Genomic DNA, 25,685 nt, shown 5'->3' with positions numbered 1-25,685 from the left:
ACGGAAATGTAGGCCTCAGTATTGTCACACGGTGAATTCTTGTGTTGTGGATGTTTCACGACACACATGCGAGGAGCAGAGGTACCTGCGGGGCTGCGGGGACAGAGCACGGGAGGAAGCGAAGGACTCGGAGCCCCGGCAGCCCTGCCTCCCTGGGTCGGGCCCCAGGCCTTGCCGGAGAGAGTGTGTGGTGCCACGGAAACCCGTGGTCTCCCGGTGGCAAAACGTTCTTCCCAGAGGGTGTTGGTGGGGCTGGTCTGTAGGAGCAGCTTATGGGGTGACAGAGAGGGCGTGGGCAGGTTGGCCCTGGTCCAGGGGAAGTGTTGGGGGGGGTGGGGGCCGGGGGCTTAGAGCTGGTGCCGGAGACACCCAGGGAAGGGCGGGCCCCAGGCTGCCCAGGAAGAGAAGCCCCTTCCTCTGCGGTGCCCGAGGGAGCCTCTCCCTGTCTCTCCTCCCGCGCCGTGTGTGTGTCTGTGTGCGTGCGGAGGAAATGATTCACACCCAAGTGCAAAGGTGGGGGTCAGAGCAGAAGCCCCTGGAGGAAACGGGGCGGGGGAGGGGGCAGGAGATGTGACAGATATGGGAGAGGCGCCCTGCACACCTAGAAGGCCGGTGGAGATTTCCGCAACGCCCAGGATGGGGCTTCAGGCTCATTTCTGAAGTTCAGTCTTGTGTCATGAGGCCCGGGATCCTTCGAGGTGAAAGGAAAGGAAGGAACAGGACTTCCCCTGCAGGGCGTGTGCGTGTGCACGTGTGTGTGCGTGTGTGCGTGCGTGCATGTGTGCACAGCTCTCCTTTCACATTTTACCATCCTCCTGACCACCACGAAGAACTTCTGCGAACCTCTCCCCCCTGCTGAGTGTTGCGCGGGGTGGGACGTGTGCACACGGGCATGCAGGCGTGAGTGGGCGCACACACGCACACGCACACACACACACACACACACACACATATGCACATAGTCAGGGGCGAGCAGTCCTGCAGATTGTACCTAGGCCTGGCAGGAAACCGGACTCTGGGAAACTTCAGGCCCCACCTTTGGCACAAAACTGTGCTTTTTGTTGCTGTGCATTCAAGGGAACAGAAAGCGGGGGTGGGGCAGGGACGGTTTATGTGCAGAAGAGCACTTCTCACCAGTATCCCGTGCAGTTGGGGGCCGGTTTGGGAGGTTCATGTCCCAAGCTCGGGGGGTGGGGGGGGGGCTCGGGATCCCCATCTGAGCCCAAGGAGACTCGCAGGCCGGGAGGGGGCCCGCTCCAGGCTGGGGCTCCTGCAGTTCTAGGCCGGGATCTTGGGGTCGCCCCTGGAAGGACCCTCAGCTGGAACCCTGCCCAGTGGCTCCCCACATCAGCTCAGGGCAGGTGGGCAGTCTGTGAAAACACCAGGTCCAGGTCGACCCCCCCAGGCCGACCCCCCAGGCCCCGGCATCCAACGAGGTGGCGGTGGGAGCGAGAAGGGGCCCTCGGCAGGTGCTCCGGGGGCACGGTGGGAAGGCCTGCGGGTGCTTGCTGACCGAAGCCGGGGTGAGCCACCGCTGGGCCCCGCCGATGACATAAAATAGTGGATGCAGCCCCAGGCTGCAGGAGGGGGGACGTGGCCACGGGACCACCCTCGCTCAGTCCCTGGACGGGTGTCCTGTCATAACAGGTGAGGGCAGACCCCGGTTGTCTCATGGTTCCAGGGCCAGGAGTCCACGGTCAGGGCTGGTTCCCTCTGAGGATCCAGGGAGAGTCGTCTCCGTGCTTCTACCTCGTGTCCAGTGGCTGCTGGCCTTCTGCAGCTTCTAGAAACCTCACTACAGGGCTGCCTCTGGGAGTCTCTTCATTCACACGCATTCCCTTCTCTTACAGAGACACAAGTCACTGGGTTTGGGGCCCGCCCTCACCCGGATGCCCTCATCTTAACTCCATCACATCTGCAAAGTCCCAATTTACAAATAAGGTCGCGTGCACAGGTCTGGGCGTTAGGGCTTCAACACGCCTTTGTGGGGGACACAGCTCGACTGCAGCAGGCTCCATCTGCCGAGGGGCCTCCCCAGGACTCAGGAGTGAAGGAGGATGTGGGTGGGCAAGAGAGGGCCTTGGGTCTCGGGGGACTCAGATGCCATGGGGAGGGGGCGCTCGGAGAGAATCAGGGCAGGGGTTGGGAGGGGGCCTGTGTCTGAATAGCTGGACGGTCGTCACATGGAAGGAGAAAGGGACTTCGTTTGAGTTGCTCCAAAATGCACGGACAGTGCCAGGTCCCAGGAAGTGCAGCTTGACTCGTTACATAAAGAGGCATTTTGGGGGTACCTGGGGGGCTCAGTGGTTGAGCGTCTGCCTTTGGCTCAGGTTGTGATCCTGGAGTCCCACGTCAGGCTCCCTGCATGGAGCCTGCTTCTTTTCTGCCTGTGTCTCTGCCTCTCTCTGAGTGTCTCTCATGAATAAATAAAATCTAAAAAAAAAAAAAAAAGAAAAGAAAAGAAAGAGGCATTTTGCCCACAGGTTGGATTTTCTGACAATGGAATAGGCTGGTTCACAAAGTAGTGAGTTCCCCATGCCTGCAAGTATTCAAACGCGGACTGTATGGAGATTGTTCAGGAGAGCTGCAGAAGGGACCTCTGAGGTGCCTGCTGGGACCGGGTGTCTGTTATTTTAAGAGAACTTAAATCTCAAAGTGTAACGATGTGGGGAACATGCCTAAGAGGGACAGGGGTGGGGGGCCTTCTGCTCAGGCCCTACGCATTCTGCTTTGTCTTTTCGACTGGGGGTCAGGCTGGGCTTGATCCTGCAGCGCTGTCTCCTGGGCCCTTTGTCTCTGGCTGCGCCTCGGGTTCCTAGCGAAGCCTCAGCCCCGTGGCCCACCTGCCCAGGCCCCGACGTCGTAATCAAGCGTCAGACGGGTCTGGGGAAACGTGTGTAGGCAGTGACACGCGTGGATGAACACCTGGCTGTGTGTGGCACGTGTGGGCACCTGCCCCCGCCGAGGCCGCCTGGCACAGGGCCGCCGCCCCCCCCCCCGCCGCCCCGATCTGCTCTCCTGGGTCTCAGGCAGCTTCGAGAACGCCAGCTATTGATGCCTGCCACGTGCCAAGCTCTGCTTTAAGCACCTAATAACACGGGTCTGATGTGTTTTTTACTTGCTTAGCAAACCTGTCACACTCGCTCCGTGCCGGGCACTGTTCTAAGCGCTTTACAGAGGGTAACTCGTTTTCGATCCACCGTAACTCTTTGAAGTAGGCAATGTTTACCCCCCCCATTTTATAGATGAAGAGAGTGAGGCATATGGGGTACAGGGACTTGCCCCAGACCTGCCCCCCACGCCTCCCAGGGCACACGCGCACACGCACACAGCCATTCGGACTCACTCTCACACGTGTGCTCGACGGCGGCTGTTGTTCCCGGACGTGAAGTGGGTCTCTGAGCGGCCGGGGCCCTGGTTGGGGTCGGCATCTCGCTGCGGACACCGAGGGGCATTCCCGTAGCCTCAGCCTGTGGCCAGGCCTGTCTCCCGGGACCTGGATTTCCCCCAGAGTCCCTGCCCGGCCCGGACGGTGGGTGCCCCGCCAGCCCCTCCCGCCACCGCTCTGCTGCCGGCGGACCCGGGCACCCAGCAGCTGTCAGGGAAGGAAGTGATACTTGAGCCTCCGGGAAGCTTTGGGAGAAGCAGCTGCGGGGCCGTGCCACCTCCTGCTGCCACCTCCCTGCCCCCGAGGACGGGCACGGATAAATCAGCGCTTGAGCGTTCCCAGCTTGGTGCCTGCTGGTCACACGGGGCCAGCGAGGAGCTGCCCTCATGTCCTGTGTGCTGGGCACACACCAGCCCAGGCCGGCGCCGCCTGCAGACACCAGCTGCTCGTCGCGCCAAGACCCGCTATTTCACGGGGAGACTGAGGCCCAGAGATGTCGAGAAACCTGTCCCGTCTCCACTAGCCAATAACTTAGCAGAGGCAGGACTTCTGAGGGCCGTGCAACCCCCAAGTCCACGTTCTTCCTATTGCCTCAGGCCCAGGAGAGGATCAGGATGGTTTTCCACGAGCTGATTATTCCATGGTCTGTGGCACTTGGCCGCTCAGCTCGTAGTTGCTCAATAAAACGCTGAATGAATGGGTGGGTGCTCCCCCGTTGGCCCGCAGGACCGAGGGCTGATGGCTTGGGCCCAAACGCCTGTCTCCCCTTGGGGTATGTGACCTTGGAAACAGTGACCCCCTCCGTCCTGCCTGGGACAGGACAGCGTCTCTTGAGTGGCGTCAGGAGAGCAGCTGGGGATTACCAGCGCCCTGTGGCTGGCAGGCCGTGCGCCAGATTCCTGGCACGGCTGTGTGGGTGATTGTCAGCCACATGTGTGTGCACAAGTAGGGCTTGGTGCAAACGCATCCTCCCCCCGCCCCGTCCCCCGCCCTCCCGCACCAGCCCCCTGGGTGGTTGCCAAGAGTCTGCTCTGGAACGTTGGCCACCGGGGGGTCTTGCCTTGTGTCCTGGCTGTTGTGGTTGTTCATTCATGTCACGGGGCTGTGCACAGGACCCTGAGCGTGGATTGTGGGTCATGCGTTCACCCCACGCCCCTTCCCCTTGGGGCATCACGGGGGCAGGGGAGACACCCGCCTCCAATCTCACACACAGTGGCTGCGGCATCGGAAGGCCCTTGCGCGGTGAAGGGCTCCCGTGGGGCCCGCACAGACTCCTCCTCCGTGCCAGCGTTCTGAGTATCCATCCTTAGGAGAAAACCAACGTCCGGATCTCTGAGTGGTGCAGGGTGGGTGCTGTCTCCTTGCGGGTGAAGGCGTTCCAGAGAGGACACCAGGCCAACCAGGGACCTGGGGCTTAGACTCCCGCGAAGGTTCACTCGGCAGACGCGTGCAGCATCCCGGCCCCGTCCCGGCCCCTAAATGCACGCCGCGTGCCCCTCAGCTTAGCCCGCACAGCCCACGTCCTGCGCACCTGGCCTGGCCTCCAGCCCAGTCTCCTGGGCCTCTGGAGCCTTCTGCGAGGACTCAAAGCCACAGCCCCTGCTGCCCATGATTCTGTGTAGGGCTACACAGATGGACGTGAGGTTGTCCCGGCAACTCCACGGATGGATCCCTGGGGCCTTGGCAGGCTCTTGCCTTTCTTGCACCTGTGCCCCCCATGGGGAAATTCGGGGATGGAGAGGCTTGCCTCCCCGTGGCTTCTCAAGGATTCAAGGAGGTGATCGTGCAGGAAACAATGTAATAGTAATCTTAAATGTAATAAATGCAGTGGGCTGCAGGCAACGCCCGCCCTCGCCCTCGGGGAAGGAAGTGGGGCTCCTCCTCCTGCTTTCCTCCATCTGTTCCTCCTCCCCCTTACCCCCTCCCCCATTCACTAGCACTACAGTTCCCTGGCCCCAGTGGCCCCCCCCAGTCCTGCCTTCTCTCTGGGTCTCTAAGTGGGGGCTCTAAGTGGGCTGCCCCAGCCAGGGGGCTCCGACTGGCCGCAGCCCTCAGCCTGCTTCTCAGTCGGCCTGGGGCCTGCTGGGGGCTAGGGGGCAGCCTCGGGACACAGGCCCGGAAGGGGGCTCTTGGACCAAGGGCCGTCTGGCAGGACAGAGCCCTGCGGGGAGAGGGCAGGCGCCACTGGAGGGGAAGCTATCGAGACGCTCGCTAGTGCTTTATTTATGACTTCGGATGTTTGCGGGGTGAGCAGAGCATAGTGAAGAAGTCGTTGGCCCCATGTCCAGAAGTGTCCGCTGGGTGGCTGGACCGGGCTGCTGGGGCGGGGCGTGCTCTCTGGGCAGGCAGACAAAGCACGGGGCAGGGGCTGAGGTGAGCTTGGCATCTGTCACTCGACAGGCACTGTGCGCGGGAGGGAGCGCTGGCATCGGGGCCGGCCCACGACCCCTTGCAGAACCTTCCAGGTGCAAGTGGGGAGGGCATAGTCAGGACTGAGAAGCCAGGGCCTTGAACCTTTAAGGCACACGCTCGGTAAGCCTCCATCTGACAGTCTTCAGGAGGAGGGAGAAGGCGCATCTGCACTTGCAGGGCTGCATTCCGACGCGTGGGGGTCTGGCCTGCCCCGACCGCTGGTGTGGCTCCCTGTACCTCTCTCCTCCCTCCGTGGATTGTGAAAATGGCCAGACATGCAGCAGCGTTGGAAGCATTCTACGGTGCACACCCACATGCCCATCCCTCAGATTCCACCACCGGCACCCAGTTATGCCCCTCTGTCCACCTGTCCCTCCTTCCATCCCTCCGTAGGTCCCCCTTGGTGTTACTGCTGGTGCATTTCTTTTTTTTAAGATTTTATTTATTTATTCATGAGAGACACAGAGATATAGAGAGGCAGAGACACAGGCAGAGGGAGAAGCAGGCTCCATGCAGGGAGCCCAATGCGGGACTTGATCCCAGGACCCCGGGATCATGACCCGATCCCAAAGCGGACGCTCAACCACTGAGCCACCCAGGTGTTCCCCAAGTTCCTATTTTTATGCCAGACACTCACTGCCACCGATCCCTTCACTCTAGGGGATTGCTGTCCCTCGTACACGGAGGAATCGGGGACAGCTCAGAGGGGTGAAGTAACGCGCCCGCGATCCTGCTGCCAGGTGAACGGCCAGCCTGGGTCTGCACGCAGCAGTCGCACCCGGAGCCCGGGCCTCAGCTCCTACAGATGTTCTGAGGCACATGCTTTGTCTCTGACGTGGCCACGTCTGTTCTGTGCGGCACAAGCTGTTCACGTTGGTGACCTCTCAAGGTCCATCTCGACGCAGACCTTTCCAGAACACTCCGGGCCTACTCTGGGCATGTATTGTTTAGGCGTCCCCTCTGCGTTATGCGAGCATTTGTCCTCTGTTAAGCTCAGACCTTTGTTTTCCGATTCCCGATACCCAAACAAGCAAACGGGACACACCTTGGGTGAACTGCACTGTTCATTCTGCTGTGACTACGTTTATTGTATCAGAGTCTGCCAGAGGCGTAGTGCATAAAGCTTAGACCGACTGCCTTGCACCAGACTGGCAGGATGAGGGGCACACACGCTACCAGTCAGGGAGCTGGCTGGCTGCGTAACAGAGGCTGAAACAGCAGAGGCTTACGCAACAGAGAGATTAATTTCTCTTCTGCTTCCCTGTCCACGTATAAGCAATCGTGATGGCCCAGCGCGGGGGGGACACACAGCGTGCTCCGTTGCTGCTCGGGCATCCTCCCCATGCAGCGTCCATCTCGTGAGAGAAGACGGCTGCTGCGGCTCCTGCCATCACATCTGCACTCTAACTGGGGGAAGGGGCAGGAGGGCCCCCCATCGGCCCTAGCTGTTTGGGGAGGTGAGGGGACACCGTGGGTCAACTCACTTGCTCCCAAAATGAGCCCGCTGCGGCTGTCTGATGGCGTCAGCTGGCGGTGTGCGTGCCCCTTGCCCACTCTGCGTCTAGTTATGTCACTTTGGTTGCTTGACCTTGGCCATGGCTGGGGCCGTGTCCATCACGGCAACGGGCAAATGTTATAAATCAGGCGTTTCCCCGCCGCCGATGCTGGGGCAGGTCATTCAGCGTCTCCCAGCACGCCCTGCGTCAGCCCTGTCTTTCATCCTTCCTTCACCAAGGTCTTCCTGAAGGGTTTGAGTCCTGGTCTCTGTTTTAATAGGGGGTTCCTATTGCTCAGTACTTCCCTCCTTTCGACGATCTTGCTTTGCCTCGGGGGTCACTGCTCCGCACGTCAGCCCTCCTGCTCAGAACCGAGTGGGGAGATGCGGGAGGACGCAGGATCCACAGCTGTGGTGCTGTGCTGGGGGCCACGGACAATAGCAACTTGGCCAGATGGGATGGGCGCTCTGCGTGTTCATCTGAGGTCACAGGTCCCCAACGGGACAACGCTGGCCTCCTTCTGGATGGGGGTGACCTAGATCACTTGCAATCGAGCGGGAACCTCTCAGGCCCCGGGCTTGCACACCCTGCTGGCCCAGAGGACCGCACGCGCCACGTGGGCTCCGCCAGTTGCCTTCTCTCCAGCCGTGGGGTGGGCCAGGGGCCTGGCGAGATGTGCTGACGCCTGGTGATTCGCGGGCCTGGAATGTCCACGTTTACCTCCTTGGAGACGATGCCCCTGGTACCAAAGGCCCCGGGGATTTGTGTGCGGTTCTGCTCTCTGCCCAGGGTGCTGCGGCTTCGGATTCCCCTGCCCCGCCCTGCCCTCGGGGCCCAGCAGCTCCAGATGTGTGCTCATGCTTGGGCAGGAGCCGCGGGCTTGGGCCCGGCCTGTGGCCATGTGGATGGAACAAGCCCCAGGATCCAGACTCCACGGTCTCTGGGACCCGTGTAGACGTGGCCACCTCTGGAATATCCCCGCCCCCATCCCCGAGGGGAGAGATTTCTCTCTGCTGGAGAACATCTGTCAAGACAAGGTAGCCCATCTGGCCGTCAGGACGGCGGGGGCACAGGCAGGGGATGCCCATCGCTTCCTTCTTCCGCCGGCTGTGTCTTCCCTGTGGCAGGAGAGGACTGTCACTCCCCCAGGCTGGTTCTCTGCTCCACAAACCCCACCTCCCGATGCCCACTGCCTGGCTTCCCCCTCCTGCGAGTGAATGGTTCAGGTCAGGGGCTGCCCCGGTGGTTGGGAAAACCCACGGGAGGGCCCAGAAGAGAGTCCCTCCACCCAGGGGGTTCCAGGGAGGCTTCTTAGAAGTGGCATCTGAGCTGAGAACACGAAGGTGTGAGAATGAGCTGGCCAAGGGACGCCTGGGTGGCTTAGGCGGTGAAGCGTCCGACTCTTGATCTCAGGTCCTGGTCTCGGGGTCATGAGTTTAAGCAGGGCATGGAGACTACTTAAAAAAAAATTAAAAAAAAAAAAAAGAATGAGCCAGCCAAGGAGGGTGGGAGGGCCTACAGGCAGAGGGAACAGCAGGGGACAGGTACAGAGGTGTGACGCTGGGTGTCGGGAACCAGGAGCAGCTGGGTGGGAGCAGAGGCCATGGAGAAGCACAGCGAGAGGAGGCAGGAGTGGCTGGCGGAGTCGGAGCGCCCGGCGCAGCCGTGTGGGCCCCGCTGGGCTCTCGCTCGCTATAGGGAGCCGGTGACGGGTCGCAGGTGCATTCCAGGAGGGGTGTCCCACCAGCAGCTCCGAGTGAGGCTGGGAGTAGAGGGCACCCTGGGCAGGGACGTCAGCTTGCGGCCTGCACGTTTCCTCCCTAGAGCTGTGGCCAAGCGTGTGAGAGGGCTGAGCGTTCGGCGGTAACGAAAGACACCCCGAACCTGTCTCCGACCTGCTGCCGTCTCAGGGGTGCCCGGGTGGCCTGCAGAGGCCTTGGGGCTGTCTCATGCCAGTTCTCTGGCCGGTTCGCCCCCTCCACTCCCCATCTGCAGGAGTCTCCCGGAACACTGTCAGTCCCCAGATGGGCAGGCACCCAGGGAACCAAAGAGACACAGGGGGGACTCCCGTTTGTGCCAGGGGCCCCGATATAGACAGTCTAGGGAAGCCTCTGCACCGGGCAGCTTTTGCCCTTGGGGCTGGTCCGTCACCACCTTGGGAGGGGCCCTCAGTCCAGTCTTGTCATCCCAGGGAGTGACTCACACTGGGGGCAGGGGGAGCAGAGCACCAGGAGGGCATTGGGGGGGGCGGTAATAGCAAACTCATTACGTCCTCGTCCCTGAGGTCACTTCACACGAGGGACAAATGGTTCATTGAGGTTGCTCCGCTGCTGGCTGGCCCCGGTGGCCCTGGCAGTGGGGAGGTTGCATTATCCAGGAAAGTGGTACCAGATTGTCGGGAGGGGACCCGGCCAGCCTCCCTCCCACGCAGGGCACTCTGTTCCCAAGGCTCCGGGCCGAGACCGAGAGGCGGCCGCGCAGGTACAGTGTGGCACCGTGGCCACCCTCCCCTGGGGGTCCTGGCAGGCCAAGGGGCGCATCTGGTGGTATGAAACCTCGTGTCAGCTCGTGGTGGGCGGGAGCGGCAAGCAGAGTCCAGCCCCCGGGTAGACCCACACGCACTTTGGTTACTGACGTCGGGCCCCTTGTCCCCAGACGCGGTGCTCAGCAGCGTCCACTGAGTGAGGGGACTGGCCCCTCTTCTTCTCCATCCTTCCGTGGAGGTGTAGAGAGGGCGACGCGTGGTCCGAGATGCTTGGGGGAAGTGAGGAGGAGGAGAAAGAAGAGAAGGGGCTGGGGGCTGAGGACCTGCCTGCTCAAGATTTTTTTTTTAAGATTTTATTTATTTATTCATGAGAAATGCAGAGAGAGGCAGACACAAGCAGAGGGAGAAGCAAGAAGCCTGATGCGGGACTTGATCCCAGGACCCCAGGATCATTCCTTGGGTGGAAGGGGGCACTCACCACTGAGCCACCCAGGCATCCCCTGGCTCAAGATTCCGTCTCAAAATATGTGTGGCTTCTTCCGGCTGAGCCCAGAGAGGCCTGGTCCGGACAGGGGCCGATGATGCACCCAGCCTTTGCCTTCGCTCTGCCCCCACAGCCCGACCCTGGGCCTGCCCCCTGGGTGGACTTCTGGAGCACCCAGGGGCCCCGAGGTCACTGGCTGATGGGGGCGGAGGGGGGCAGAGTCTGGGTCTGCCTAGACATATGCATCTCCTGCTTCTAGGGATGGGCACCAGCTCTGCAGCCCCAGGCTCACGGGCTGGCTTCTGGGGACGCTCCCCACAGCGGCCACCTGATGGAAAACCAGTTCCCTTCCAGGCCCCAGAGCCAACCCTGGTCTTTCCCTTGCAAGCTTCCACAGTCAGGTTTCCACCTTGGCCACGGACGGATGGCCGCATGGGAGCTGGTGTCCCCTGAGGGGCCGCTCCTGCAGCACTCCCGGGGGGCCAGCGTCTCAGTCCCCACCCCAGAATGGAGCAGCAGGGGCCCCGGACTCCAGGCAAGGGCTGTGCGTGCCCCGAATCCCGAGGACCCTTGTGAGAGTGTGCGGGGTGGGGTGGTGGGGAGGCTCCCCCTTCCCTGCCCTCCCTGCGTGGACGGCTGCCACCCCGAGCCGCGGCCCCCTCTCCTCCCACCTGCCTGCTGGCTGTTGGACACGTGGCCCGAGTCCAAGGGGGCAGGCGGACAGACAGCTCCCTGAGGACAACGTCCCCTCGGTCACTGCGGTGACTTTAAAAATAAGTTTGGCCACAGAGGGCCTGTTGCCCTTTCTTCTCTGCTTGGATCCTGCTCAGATCCTGTTGTGCCTGCTGACGTGGAGCTGGGGGGAGGCCGGTGACTCAGCCCTCGTCCCCACGATGCAGCGGTGGCGAGCTGCCTCCAGCCTCTGAACTCTCGGAGCCGGGTGTCTGCTGGGGAGACGCGGCGAGGAGGTCGGGACACCGCGGGCACAGCCTGTCCTCTGGCCTGTGTGGCCTGGCCAGGTGTCCTGGCAGACCCAGGGCTGAGGCGTCTGCAGGTGGCACAGCCACTTGCTGCTTTGGGGCCGGGTGGGTGCCAGGCCGCCACTCCTTCGAGACCCCTTGTGTGACTCTGGAGCTCCTGGGAGGACGAGTGGTTTTGTTTTCTTCCCCATCAGCTGGGGTGCAGGGGATGCTGCATGCCCCCCAGCCCATCCCTGTACCTCTAGCCTCTCAGATGGGCTCCTGGCGGGTGGGGGACTCTAGTCCCTCCCAAAGCCCCATCTTGGGGGCTGCAGTAGGAACGGACTGTGTGTAGAGGGAACAGAGCAGAATAAAGGATGAGTCACGTCTTCCTCCTCTTCCATCCTATCTGGGCCATAGCTCACCCAGCCCATGGTGGGCGGGGGGGCCCAGACACCCGCATTTGCCAACCCAGAGCCCGTTGGACGTGCCAATAAACAAAAGATGCGCTGGAGCCACAGACAGAGTCCAGCTGGCAAGGAACCATCTCGCAGTGTCACAGTCTTGGAGCACCGGGGCTCCTGTCCCTCTGTGTCGGCAGCCGCTGCCCTGCGGTGGCTCCCGTGGTCCCACTGGCTTTCACATCCCTGCAGTCAAAGTTGCAAGTGAAACTGAAAATGGGAGGGCCCGGCAGGGCTGCAGGCCCCCCCCCGACCCCTGCACCCCCGGAGCTGCCAGGGTCCCGAGCATCTGTCAGCCCAGCTGGGGATGGGGGGGGCCCGGGCAGGGCAGCGGCCCCGGAGCAGAGAGCTGGCCTGGGTCCTGCCGGCCTGCACTTCCTTCTGGGACTCGAAAGCCTGAATTTAGGAGCCACACTTTGTTTAAAAAGCTCCCTTGCCTCCGAGATAAGGCCCGGGCTGCTGTGGTCAGGGTTTGCTGTAAATTCTCTGAACAAAGCGGGCTGGGCGCGAGCTGGGGCGCGAGCTGGGGCGCGAGCTGGGGAGCCTGGGGAACAGATTAATCACGCGCCTAAGAAACCGGCATTCCCCTTTGAAGTGAAACCTTATGGTTGCATTTAAGCAGCCGGGCAGATGGTGTGAGGGTGTTGTGTAGCCTACACGCTGCTGAAATGTCAGCTGTACCCACAGACGGGCGTCACGGGGGAGACTCAAAATCCGGCAACCTGGGAGACGCGGTGGTCTGAGGGCCACATAAAGGGAGACGTGGGGGTCCTGGAGCCGGGGTCCGGGTGTAGACGGTGCCCTGCCTGTCATCCCGAGTGCCGGGGCTGGGGCAGGTCCGCACGGTGGCTGGCAGGGAGTCCGCGTGGGTCCTGAATGTCCCCCCTCCGCTGCCCGCCGTGGGCTGATTCCCCGTCAGGAGCCACCCTGCAGGGGAGACTGAACGTCGTCTTTCCACAGGGGCTTGACAGGTTCTTGGGGAGTCGGGAGGCGAGGAAGCCACCGGAGGACCCTGCGATGGTCGCTCTGATGTTTAAGACGCTAACGACAGACAGGGAGTCGGCGGGGCGGGGTGCGGGTGGGCGGGGCGGGGGGACACCATGGGGATGCCGCCCAGGCAGACGGAACAGCTGATGCAAATGTCCTGAGGCAGAAGGCGGTGTGAAGAAGGCGGCCGGTGCGTAGGCCAGCTGGGCAGGGGCCAGGGCCGCGGGGCCTCGGCGACCGCGGTAAGGAGTGTGCGCTTAGAGAGTCTCAGTGGGCACCAGGCCGTGGGCGGGGACTCTGATCCCTCAGCCTCACTGAGATCTGGATGGAGGGAGGCAGGAGAAGAAGCAGGGAGCGCATCACTTAGGAGGCTCTGCGGGAGGGAGAGGTCCCAGTGGGACCACGGCCAAGTTGTCAAATTTTGAGGTGTTTTGCGAGCCGGTGGTTCGGCGCAACCTCTGTCAGCGATTTATTCGTGTATTCTGTGAAAAATATAGTTAATATTTTATGGGATATATAAAATTAAAAAAATAAGTTATGTAGAAATCGTGGCTTGAAATTAAGTGACACGGCATTACCATGGGATCCAGCAGTTTCCCTTCTAGGTGAATGCCCCAAAAGCCTTGGGGCAAAAGACGGGGCTCAGAGAGATGTGCGCACCCAGGTTATTCACAACAGCCAAAAAAGTGGGAGCAGCCCAAGTGTCCGTCGAGGGGCGAATGGATGGATAAACAAAACGTGTTATGTCCAGGCAACAGGGTATCAGCCATGAGAAGGAAGGAAATCCTGACGCACTCGGCCACGAGGATGAACCCCGAGGACGTCATGCTAAGTGAACTACGCCAGACACACAAGGGAAACACCGTACGGCGTCACTTGTACGACGTTCCCCGGAGCAGCCAAATTCACAGAGACAGAAGGTGGAGGGGTGGTTGCCGTGGGCCCGGGGGAGCCGAGGGGGACACAGGGATTCCGGCTCGATGGAAAGAGGGGTTTCAGTTTGGGCGGATGCCCGCCGTCCTGGGAATGGGCGTATGGACGGGCGCAGGGCAGCGCGGCCGCTGTTAGGTAGATGTTAGCGCGATAAAAAAAAAAAAAAAAAAAGATGCGCCGTAGACCTGCTGCACCGTGACGGTTACTTGCCGGAGCTTCCCAGCTGTGCCTTGGATGGTGTCACGCTGGCAGCTCAGATTTGGCCAGGGTGGGAGTATTTACACCACAGAAATAGGCAAGTGCTACGTAATTATCAGGTGGGATTTTTTTTTAATTTAAAAAATTTTTAATTTACTTTTTTTTACCCCCCAGACTCGTTGTTAAACGTGAGGTAGCATATACCACTGGAAGGGGGGGGGCGTGGACTTGAGGTTCGAAGCAGCCCGATGACCCACAGATATTTGGGAGGTGGAAACTCAGTGATGGCCTGGATGTGGGGCTGAGGGAAACAGGCCTAGACACCTGGCCTGAGTCTCCAGGTGGATGGTGGGACCATTTACAAAGATGATGGACTTGGGGAGCGTGGGGAGGGGGGTGATGGAGCTCAGGGAAGCCCTACTGTGCGCCAGGCCCGGGCAAGGCCGAGACCATGGGCGCCTGCCCTGGACTTTGAGGAAACAGATGGTCCACTTAACAGGGTGTCCTGTCCAAAGGCCCAGGGCGGCTGGGCAGCGAGCCACCGACCTCCCTCTACTCCCCAATCCCCGCAGGGAACCCCAGGTCATGGATACCGAGGTTGAGCCAAACGGCTGTTTCCGCCCATCGACTTCCTCCTTCCCTCTTTCCCAAGGCTCGTCCCACCGGGGCCTGACCCGTGGGGTTTCTCTCCACGCCATTCTCTCCTTCCCATTTCCAGAAAGGCTTAGAACTGGACTTCACATCACACCCTTCTTACCCACCCCTGGCCCTCAGCCGTTCTTATTAAAACGTGCCACTGGTTGTCCGAGTGTCCCCAGCCACCCCCCCAATCCCTTCAGGGCGGCCCCCTGCTGGACAGCATCCCTTATCTCCAGCGGGTTTTGCCGATCACGAACCTCTTTGGGGTGAAAGTCTGTAGAGCGTCCGGGGGCTACTGTTTCAAAGGACACACGCAGGGGGCTTGACGTAGCAGCAATGTCATCTCTCACGGTTCTAGAGGCCAAAAGCCCAAACAAGGTGTCAGCAGGGCCTCGCTCCCTCTCCCTCTGAAGGTTCGGGGGAAGGATCCTTCTTCACCATTTCCAGCCTCTGTGGTCCCAAGTGCCCCTGGCTCATGGCCACATCTCTCCAATCTCTGCCTTCACAGGGCTTCTTCACTGTGTCTCCTCCTTCTTGGGCTCTTAGAGGGACACTTGTCATTGGATTTAGCGGCCATCCAGGGTGATCTTTTCTCGAGACCCTTACCTTCATTACACCTGCAGAGATCCTCGTACCGAATTGGGTCCCATTCTGAGGTTCGGGTGGACGTGTGTTTTTGGAGCACCCACCACAGGTCTCATGGGGGACCCGGGGAGGTGGGTGGCCCCTCCGGTGTCCCCTATAATCATACTTTCCCCTTGGGCCAGGCCTACAGTCCGGCCTTCTCCATGGCGTTGGAAGAGTGCACCGTTGCAGAATGCGGACGCCTTCGAGTTCTATTTTTCTTGCCAAATTTCAGCTTGCTTTCCTCTCTGCTGCTGCTGCTGACTTTATCTGCCCAGCGCCCCCGCCAGGATTGCCCGTCCCTGCCCCAACCCTGACTGTTCTGCCCTGAGAAGGGGGCTAGGGACCCCTCACATCCCCATGAGGATCAGGGCCTCTTCAAGTCCTGGAGCTGTGGGCTGGATGCAGCCATCAGAGGTGATCAAAGGCGGGAACTAGACAGGGCCGGGTGGATGATTCCAGCTGAGAAAGAGATGCCCGAGAAGCTGCCGGATTGTCTTCGAGTTTGGAGAAGGTGATTATGTGGAGGGTGGTGCCCAGCTGTTTCCCATCTCCTCTGAGGACAGAAAAAAAAAAAAAAAAAAAAAGAGGAAATAAACGATGTACAATTAGAGCAGTTGGTTAGATACAAGGGTGAACTTCCTGGCTGGGAGTGTGGCCAAGCGCAGGGTTGGGTTTCCGGAGGGAATATGGGGAATCTCCTTACCTGGAGGTGTCGAGGCCTGGCAGTGGTGGCCCTAGAGGTTAAACCGAAGGCGGGGGGTGTGGAACAGGATGGACTCTGGAGCGCAGTCATGCCAACATGGGGTGCTTTCTGGCTGGAGAGGCCGGTCCCCTCCTGCCATTGTCTTTCGGGTTCCCACAGGGGGGCATTTTGGGGGAGGCGTGCACCCTGGCTTGGCTTCCCGAGGAGATAAGCATAGGTCTGTCCAGCTCCACCATGAATGGACGTGAATAGTGCACAATAAGCTGAGCCTATGCTAATCTGCTGGAGCTCCATGCCAGCACCCTGGGAGAACAATCACATGGGTGTGTCTACAGTCCCCAGGTGCTTTTTTATAAAAACATGGGACAATAATGCTGTGGCCCAGCATCCTCCCAGGGGCCTGTGCAGTTAGGCTGCTTTTTAGGGGTGGCGGACCACCAACCTCCCAAATGCTGGGTGGACAGGTGGCCCAGAGGGTTGGGGTGTCAGGCCGGAGACCCAGGAGCTGGCTTTCAAACACCGAATGCCAGGGCTGCTGTGAAAGCCAGTGGGGCACTATTCATGCCAGTGGTGACTCCTTTTTGAAACCTCGGGCTCCCGGGCAGATGAGGGTGTGTGCGCATCTGAAATGTCTGTGGTTTTGCAGTTCCATGTCCACAAACTCACTCGGTTGAAAATAGTTCAAAATATCCAAAGCATGAGGGAGGGAGTGACCACTTTTCTTAAAAAGAAAGAGGACGCGATCCTGTCTCCTTGATAGAGCCCACCAAGCCCAGTGCATTCCCAGAAAGAGGTGGGGAATGAGTGGGATGGCAGTCGGGCCTCGGCATCCATCCGCAGCACATCTGGGATCTTTCCAGACCGGGGTTGTGGGGGCTGGGCTGGGAGTGGTGGGGACTGACCTGAGACCCGGGACCAGGTCTCGGGGGCTCACAGGCCACTCATGAGAGGACCTGCTGCCAGCAGGAGGGTATATTCCCTGCCGGAGATTCTCACACGGGCGGGCTTGGGGCAGAGGTTCTGGGAGTCGGGTAATGAGGGGGGAGAGAGTAGGCCGGAGAGCCTACCTGCCTAGGCAGGGGAGGGGGGGAGGCCCTCTCGCTGTAGGTGCCAGCCCTGGAGGGCCCTTCCCGGGGTGGGGGGTGGGGGGTGGGGGGTGGGGGGCTCCATCCTTTTGCTTCTCAAGGCCCAACTGGTCCTGTTGGTCCCCAGCCTGCCTCCCTTGTAGGTGACTTTAATCTGTTTTTGCGAATGGACGGGCCAGTGTCGAAGTTGCTGTCCAGGCCTGCGGTGGGGCGCAGCCTGCGGGGGGCGCAGCCGGGAGCCCCCCCATCCCGGGCTCCTTCCTTCGGGTGCTAGGGAGCATCCTCGCCTTTCGGGGCGAGCACCCGCGTCCATGCTCGCGGCCACGGCAGCCCCCCTCATGGTGGGAGCTGGGCGGGCGGGGGCGCACGCCCCGGGCTGCTCCTTCCCGACCCAGCGCCCCCTCCAGGTTGGCACCTTCCCGGGCACTGGGCTGGGGTGGGGAGGCCCTGGGGGGGCCCGCAGCGGGGGGGCCACGCGAGTCCTGCGCGCCCCTCGCCCCGCGGCCCGTGCACGGCGGGTCCGGGCGGGCCTCACCCCTCGCCCCTCGCCCCTCACCCCTCACCCCTCGCCCCTCACCCGTCACCCCTCACCCCTCCCGGGCGCGGGCAGGCGGCGGCGGCGGCGGCGGCGGCGAACTTTGTTTGGCTGCGTCCTGGGCGCCCCGCGGAGCACCCGCGCCCGGGAGGGAGGCCTCGGCCCGCGCCGCCCCGGCCCACGTCCGCCCACATCTGGCCGCCGCGGGGCGCCGGGGGAGGGGCCGGCGGTCGCCGTCCCGGGCGCCCAGGACTCGGCCTGTCCCCCCCCCCCGGGCCGTGACGGGCGGGCGGAGCAGCCAGTGCGAGCGGGAGGCCGGGCGGTGCGCGAACCCGATCCCGGGGCGGGCGGGGCGGGGCGAGGCGGGGCGGGGCGGGGGCCGGAGCCCGAGCGGAGCCCAGGCCGGCGCCCGCCCGCCTCCCCCATTCATTCAGCGCAGCCCGGGCCGAGGCAGCTCCGCTCGGGGGCGCGGGCGCGGGCGCGGGGCGCGGGGTTGGGGCGCGGGCGGGGCGCGGGGTTGGGGCGGGGGCCCGGGCGCCTCCTCGCCGCCCTCCGCGGCCACCATGTCCGACCCCGCGGTCAACGCGCAGCTGGACGGGATCATCTCGGACTTCGAAGGTGGGTGCCGCGGGGGCGGGGGGCGGGTGGGGCGGGCGGGGCGGCGCTGCCCCCGCTTCCTCCCTTCGGCCGCATCCGCGCGGCCACAGCCCCGAGGGCTCGCGGGGCGCCGGGGACGCCGGGGAAGCGCCGGGGACGCGGGGGAAGCCGGGCGGGCGCGGGCTCCGTGGCTGCGGCGCTGTCCGCCCCTTGGCCCTCGGGCCGCGGCCCTGCGCCCGCCCAGTCTCGGGGCCGGACGCAGCCGAATTCCGGCCGGGGCGGGGGGGGGGGGGGGGTGGGCGGGGGCCGAGCGGGGGCGCCCGGGGAGCAGGGCCCCCTGGAGTCGGCGGCGGCGCAGGGGCCCGCGGGCGGGAGGGAGCGCTCGGCCCCCGGGGTCTGGGAGCCTGCGGGGACCTGGGGCCTCCTCGGAGCCGCGGGCTTCCCGGCCGGGTGCGCGTGTGCGTGTGTGTGTGTGTGTGTGTGTGTGTGTGTGTGTGTGTACGCGCCTCCCCGAGCCCGCGTGACCGCCTGTGGCTCCGCGTCCTGCGTCCTGGGGAGTAAATAAAGCGGAGGAGGGAAGCGCACACAATGGTCTGCCCTCGGGGGCGGGCCTGCTCTGCTGGGACCCGAGCGCCCGCCCCGCCCCTCGCAGGGGCTTCCAGGCCGCCTTGGGCAGAGCCCTCGTGGGCCGGCCTCGGGGACGCTGGGCTGCCCGGAGCCCGACAGGTCCCGGTGCCCCGCGGCGCCAGGAGGGCCCCTCCCCGCGGGGCAGAGAGCTCTGCAGCCACATGGTCCACCTGGGGTCAGCCGCGTCTGTGGGGGCACTTCTGGGGGCCAGAGTCTGGCCGGATCCCAAGGGGAGATGCGGCTGCGATTGGGGCCGGGCCTGGAGTGGTTTGAGCAGGGAGGGGTGTGAAGAGCCCAGAGGGCTGGGGTCCGTGGCCGGCCTGCCCACGCAGAGGGACCCGCCTGCGTTGGCGCCGTAGAGGGAGCACTTTCTCGGTTCTGGCACTGAGCCCTGGACGAGGGGAGTTCTGGGGCCGCGGGGCCGTGATGGCTTATCCCCTGCTGTTTGGGCATCTTGGGTAGCGGGCTCCTCCTGGGGTCTCCCCGCGTCTGCTTGGTCCTCTTTGGCCTTCTGATGCCCAGAGCCAGGCTCTCCTGCAGCCGCCCTCAAGGGCCTTTTATGTCCTAAATGTCCAAGTGCGGGAACCAGCCGGTCTAGAGACGGCTGCCCCCTTCAGGTGGCGCGCTGTGTGTCGCCTGTGCAGTTAGGTTGGCTTGCAGTCCGGGCCGGAAAGCGGAAAGCGGAAAGCCTGGCGTTGGCAGCAGGGTCTGTGGGGAAGAGCAGTGGGACTCCACGGTAGCCCCGAGGCAGGACAGGGGGGCGGGGACGGAGGGGGTGTTGTGGTTTTACAGCTGTTAGGTCGGGGCCATGCAGGCTGTTAGCGTCTCTGCCTCGGGGTCCCGGTGTATAACTCCAGCCTGACCCCAGGCGCACCCCATCTGGAGACGCTGGCAGCCTCTGCGCTGCCTCCAGGCGGCAGCTTGACCCTCTCATTTGGTCGGAGACAATGGCCTCATTGAGACCATCCTGGTGCAACAGTTGGCAGCCCTGTGACTGCAGGGGGAGATGTCTCACTCTTGGGGAGCCCCTGGTTCCCTGTCTGCATCCGTCACCCTGCTGTGTGCACTGAAGGCAGAGGGGTCGGGCGTTAGAGCCCTCGGGGCTTCTGAGTGGAAGCGTGTGCAAGGGCCCTAAGCGGCCAGCTGGCCAGCTCCAGGGCCCGGAGTGGCCCAAAGGACCCCAGGAGCTTGGGGTGGGGTTGCTTGCTGGGGGCTGAGCCTGGGAGGGCCGGACTTGGGGAAGGAGCTCGGAGAGGAGGAGGACAGCGCAGGACCGGGGCAACAGCGCCCGATACAGTGCGGCAGGGACCCGGCACAGAAAGGTCGCGTGGAGGAGGCCGACCTTGGGCGAAAGGCGAAAGGCGGAATTCTGTTGCGGGAGGGAGGGAGGGAGGGAGGGGAGCCTTCAGGTCCCCAGGAGCCAGCAGAAGCGGGGGAGGCCGGAATGAGCTGGTCCATTGGAGAATGGGGCCCAAGGAGGGGCCAGTCGGAGCGGATCAGAGGGCCAGGCCAGGCGTCCCCGCCTGGAGTTCCGACTGTCCCGGGGAGGCCAGAGCAGCGCCGCAGGAGCGCTGGTCCGTGCCCGTGGGGCTGCCCACCAGTGTCTCGGGGTTTCTGTGAGGTAGGATGGAAGGGGTCGGGGAGGAGACCGCCAGCCCCTCAGCAGCTTTTGCGCCCCCACAGTCCTGGGGCCGGCGGACTCGGCCTGTCACCAGGCGCGTGCTCATTGCTGGAGAACAGAAGCCCCAGGGGCCACCCCCAAAGCCCAGCAGGTTCTGAGCCAGGGCATTGCTGCGGGTGATTGTCAATCCTTGGGCACTGGTCTTGGGGAGGTTTGGAGCTGGTGGTAGTGTCCGGCCAGGGTAGTGTGCCCCCTAGGGCGGCGGGGGGGGAAGGAGGTGGGGTGCAGGGTGGGTGTCCAGCCAGAGCAGCACGCCCCTGCAGGTGGGTGTGTGTGGGTCAGCTGATGCCCCACGTCCTGGCACATCTGCCCCTGGCCCTGGGGAGCGGCACCTTTCTCGCTTTGGCTCTGTTGCGTTGTCGAGGTGACGTGGGGATTCAGCCCATACTCTACTGTGGAAGTGTCTGTTGGCTGCGTGTCGTTCATGGGCACGAACGTCCCACACTGGCCTTTGCCTTCCCTTTGAGGGTGAACTCAGGGCTCTGTGGGGAACCCCCACGTGGGGGCAAGAAGAGGGTTTGCGTTTTGCTCCTGTGATTGTTTTTAGAGTTTTTTGATCCCCCCTCCCCCCACCACGCAGATGGGCCTGGGACGGGGCGGCAGGAGGGGCGACTCCTTCCCCCATCGCAGGGCCGGTGGAGGCCGGAGCAGTTGGACGGATCTGTGAGGCCCTTACAACTCTGGTCTTTGTGTAACAAAGCCCTTCCAAGTGCCAGCTGCCGGCCTGCTTTCCTCGGCCCTGGTTGCCGTAGCCGTATTTGCGCGCGGTGAAAGAATCCCGAAAGTCCTTGATGTTTGTTGAAACGCAGTCTGGCCCAGGGCCTCGGGCACTCAGGTCCCTCAGCTGTGCCCTACTGCGGACAGGACAGGTTGTGGCCACCCAGACCCTCGGCTGACTCCTCGGAGGACCCTCCCAGATGGTCCTGGAGGCTCTGGCCCAGGAGAGCAGGCCCGGGTGGGGGTGGGGGGAGTGCCGGTGCTGGGGGAGGGGCGAGGGGACCTCACCAGCTGGCCCGACAAGCCAGCTCATCTGGGAGCCCAGGAGCCTCTGGGACCGGGGCTCCCTCGACTGCTGGATGCAGGAGCCCCTTTCCTCCCAGAGGGACAAGGCCTGTTGCTTGGCGATGGGTGCAGACCTGTCCCTAATTAATGCCCGTGGGCCTCTGGAGCGATGCCTCCCGCTTTTCAGCCAGACGCAGGGCCTCCAGTGGGTAGCGCCTCCCTGCAGCTCGTCCTTTGTAGCGGGAGGTGGGAGCCGTGTGGCGATGAGGTCACTTGGCCGGACTGGAGGAGCCCACTCATGACGCGGCGGCCCCCGAGGAAGCGGAGGTGTGCAGGTGCTGCACCTGCCCTGCAGGAGCCGGGGACCTCTCAGCCTGCCTCTTGGCGCTGTGGCCCTGCTACCCTGGCGCCGGCTGAGCAGAACAGGGCTCCCTCCTCCTCTTTCTCCCTGGTGCCCAGAGGTCAGGGGAGGTCACGCTCAGAGATCAGCCCCGCCGGCACTATAGCTGCCACCCTCCTTGGTTTACTGGCCAAGCAGCCCTGGGCTCGGGCCAGTTTGCTGCTCAGAAGAGTTTTGTCGGGGTACAGAGAGGGGGGCGTACCCTGGTTTGGCAGCAAGGACCTGGGGGCCAGACTCAAGGGTTGCATGTTGGCCCCCAGACCCAGGAGGGAGTCCCACCTGCCCTGCCTGGCCAGACCAGGTGCTTCCCGCCGGGCTCGGAGCCCCCCAAGGCCACGTCGTGCGTCTTTGCTCACTGTTTTGTGGCTGGAGCAACGGCTTACATGGTGTACGCCCTCAAAGACCTGGTGGTGTGCATCGGAGGGTGGGGTGGGGGAGGGTGGAGGGGCATGGGTGGCCAGGGGCCCCGGTGAGAGGTTCATCAGAGGGTGGAAGCCCCCGGATATTTCAATTTTTTGGATACATCCCAGAAACTCGGCCGGGAAACGAGTTCTTGCGCTTTCTTTTGACAAAGCCACTGAGGAAAAATGGTCAAACAGTGGCTTTCTTTCCAAGGCCCTCTCGGTTTTTCCCAAATTTGGAGGCTCTGAGTTTTGCTTATGAGACCGAACGGTCCGGAACTCTCTGGAACACGGTCCCAGAAGCCTGAGGATTTGTAATCTCCAGCCAAACAGACCCAGCGCGGCCCGAGACGCCCCTGGCGCCTGGGGCAATTCTGGGCTCGGGCTGTTTAATTTGGTGGGGGCAGAGCCTGGAGGCTCTGTTCAGCCTGGACCAAGAGACATTCTAGAAGCTCCCACGTTTGTTGTCATTTTTAAAAGTGCTGCCAGTGCCCAGAAATTCAGGCAGGGGATCAAGAGGACAGCGCCGATGTCCGTGGAGTCCCAATGCCCAGCCTGGGGCCGGTGAAGAGCCGGGGGTGCCCAGATGGGGAGCCCAGAATGAAGCTCCGGCCCACCTCTTTCTTGCTTGGGGTTTGCCCTCTTTCCTGTGTTCTCGAGTCTTTAACAGCTCCTCCTGGGAAGGGGAGCCTCTGCCACTGGGGCCTTCTCCCTCCACTGGGCTGAGTTGCAAAATCCAGAAAATCCAGGGCCCTGGCTTTACATGCATAAGTGTGTCCTCCCCACCCATGGCTCCGAGCTTCCTGTGTTGTCCTTGTCCCCGAGGCCCGGAGCCTTTGCCTTCCAACACTTGAAGTAGCTTCCTGGGAAAGCCAGGGGGGGAAATGGGGGGGGGAAGTGCAGAGGTGACCCCTCCACCTCCTGTCCATTCCACTCTTCGTCCAGTCTCTGAGGGTCCGTTTCTCTAGCTGGGGGGTTCCATGGTTCCCTGGGTACAAGTGAGGGGCTGTGGGGAGGTGGGGGGTCATGTGGCCTGGGGCTCATTTGGATCAAGTGGAGGAATTCCAGGGCTGCTTCCCTTCTCTGCCCTGCTTCCTCCGTCTTCCAAGGAGGAGCTGAAACTCTGAGCTCTTCTGCAGCCCTTGTCAGGTCTTTCTGGATGATTCCCTGACTGTTCGAGGAGCACTGACCGGTGATTGGCTGTCTGCGCTGATGGGCTTCTGGCTGTCCCCTCGGGCTGGGCCTGGGGGTCCTGGGCACCTCCCTATGAGGGTCCCCAGGAATTGAGGCAGGGAGCCACCCGGGCCACGGGCAGCAGCATCTTTCCTTCTGGTGGGAGGAGAGAGACGTCCCCAGTATGGGCCACCTTGGCATCTCCCCTCCCCCAGACACTGACCTGGAAGGTGGAGACACTGCTGGTTCTAACTGTCGTGGCCACAGTCCGGAGGATTTCTGTACCGTCCCAGGCTGGATCTCGCTCCGTATCCGGGCTGGCCCCCTCCTCGGGCGCCGGCAGCCGGCTCGGAGCGGGGATACTTGGTCCTCCTTTCCATGTGGGTGGGCAGTTTCCCCGCGAGTGGTAGGCCAGGCCCCTGCCCCGTGTCCCCCGGAGACCGATTTTATCTACAGTAAAAGCATACAAGTTTTCCTGGCTCCGAACCAGGCCTAGAGGGGCGGTCTTCTCTGCTGTCCCCTGGCTCCTGTCCCCCGTAAAAAGTCAGGGGAAGGCGCGCTCTGCAAAGTGCCTGGGTTTTGGGTTTTGGGTTTTCGTTCGGCGCAAGATGAAGTGCTGGGATCCCTCTGTTCACTGGCGGGCCAGGAGGAGGATCCTGGGGTGAGGGAAGCAATCGGCTCATTCCTCTTATTCAACAGCTCTCTGTGGGTGCCAGCTCCGTGCCAGCTCTGCTGTAGCTTCTGGGGGGGGGGGCGGGCAGGCATGAGCCCAAGAGAGGGGTAGGTTCAGGAGGGCTTCCTGGAGGCAGGAGTACCTACCCAGAGTCCTGGGTGGGAGTTTACCAGGCAGGCTGGCTTCTCTCGTGATTTCTCCCAGCTTGTAGTTTCCTTGGGAGATTGTGTGGTGCCCGTGCCTGGCAGGGGTGCCTGCACCTGGTGGAGGTGCCCTTGGGGCTATGCTTGCCAGGGGGACCCAGGCTCCGTCCCTGCTCCTGGTCAGGAGGCTGGGTGAGCTGGGAGGGACTTGGGTGATGAATGATCCAGGTGTTAACTTCTCCAGGGGTGGGGCGGGATGGGATGGGGGGGTGCGGGGAGCAAGTTGCAGGTGGGAGGGGTCAGCTTTGCGTCCTGGGCCTTCACCACAAAACCTCAGGAAGGGCTGCTTGGCTTTTTTACTAAGCTACAAAAGAAAGCCTTGGCAGGCCTGGGGCCCGTTGGGGCTGAGACCGGGAGGGCCGTCATCCATTCACACCTTGGTAGGCCCAGGCTGGGAGAGGAGGGAGGAGGGGTAACGTCCTCTCCCTCCTGAGTTGCTGTCCCCACCCCAACTTGGGGCCCTGGGGGTCGCCGGGTCTTGGGGCAGCTGGGGGGATGGGGGCACTGAGAGGGACGAAATCTTCCCCCTGCCCTGTGCACTCGCACTCGAATATTTACATCTCTCCTAATATTTAAGTGATGAAGCCAGGCTCCTGCAAACAGCTGCCCTGGAGCCAGCTGTCAGGCTCTGGCCTCCCTGCCTCCTTCCCTCCCGCCCTCCCTCCCCCCCTCCTCCTGCATTCTTTGTTTCTGACCCAAGTCCCGGCCTTTCCAGCTGTTGCCCCTTTGCTCACAGGCACTTCCTCTGACCGCGCTGGCTCTTGCTAGTGTCCATCACCATCTCCTTTCCTGAGCACCTACTACGTGCCGGGCGCTGGGGTGGCCACGTCAGATACTCAGCCTTTCGGTCCTCCCGGAGGCCAGCAAGGTGGACGGGCCGCCGAGGCTCCGTCAGGTCAGGCCTGGCCCGAGGCCACATGGAAGGCAGACCCAGCCCCCTGTACCCCTCCTCCTGAGTCCTGCCCTCAGGCCCTCCTGGTGCCTCCCCACACGGGCTCCTGCCATCTCAGGCTACTCGGCGGCGGTGGATGGGGACAGCGGGCGTCCAGGGCCTGCGGTCTAGGGGGGCTGCCCCCCGAGTCCCATCTTCGCTGCCCTCCAGCTCTGTGGCCACTCCCTGTGAGCTGGGAATGACGGCACCCACCTTGCAGGGTGGCAGGTGGCGTGGGCTCAGGGCGCGCAGTGCTGTTGGGGGGGTAGCTCCCCACTTTGGGGTGTGACTCGGGTGGGGGTGGGGCTGGGGTTAGCATGCTGGCGGGGACCTGGCTGCACCCGCACCGGCTCTGATGCTGGGCCTCTCGGCGCCTCGCCTTCCCATCCGTGAAATGGGGAGGGAAGAAAGTCGCTGTGACTTGGGGTACCTGCGGGGACTGAACGGACTGCAGAGCGGCGCCCGGCGTGTCGGAAGCACTGAGCAACATCAGCGATTAGAAATTCAGGGCAATGGTACTTTTTGGGCCTGTAGGACTGGCCAGGTGGTGTCCTTGGCCCTGGTGGAGGCCCCCCTGCATGGCCGCTGTCACGAAAACCCGAGAG

At 62.8% G+C, this 25,685-nt stretch overlaps 1 protein-coding gene and 1 long non-coding RNA gene across 5 annotated transcripts in view; one reads left to right on the top strand and one right to left on the bottom strand.

Annotated features, from left to right (window-relative positions):
• SEPTIN9 (septin 9) overlaps positions 1–25,685 on the top strand; it is a 144,791-nt gene that overhangs the window by 39,093 nt on the left and 80,013 nt on the right. The window contains exon 1 of one of the 4 annotated variants that reach the window (XM_072746524.1): positions 17,853–18,010. The exons of 2 other annotated variants lie outside the window; for them this stretch is intronic. In XM_072746524.1, coding sequence (XP_072602625.1) covers positions 17,956–18,010 — 55 coding nt within the window. In that variant the 5' untranslated portion in view covers positions 17,853–17,955. Of the gene's footprint in view, positions 1–17,852; positions 18,011–20,001; positions 20,238–25,685 lie in introns of those variants that run through there. One more of the 4 variants, XM_072746525.1, reaches the window with a different exon arrangement.
• On the bottom strand, positions 13,916–16,994 carry LOC140597677 (uncharacterized). The gene is made up of 2 exons (XR_011999497.1): positions 15,773–16,994; positions 13,916–15,622 (listed from the first exon to the last, which is right to left on the bottom strand). It is a non-coding gene; the product is annotated as an uncharacterized lncRNA (long non-coding RNA).

Source organism: Vulpes vulpes, chromosome 2 (assembly GCF_048418805.1).
Source record: "Vulpes vulpes isolate BD-2025 chromosome 2, VulVul3, whole genome shotgun sequence".
Classification (NCBI taxonomy): domain Eukaryota; kingdom Metazoa; phylum Chordata; class Mammalia; order Carnivora; family Canidae; genus Vulpes; species Vulpes vulpes.
This window is presented reverse-complemented; position numbering and strand designations above follow the sequence as displayed.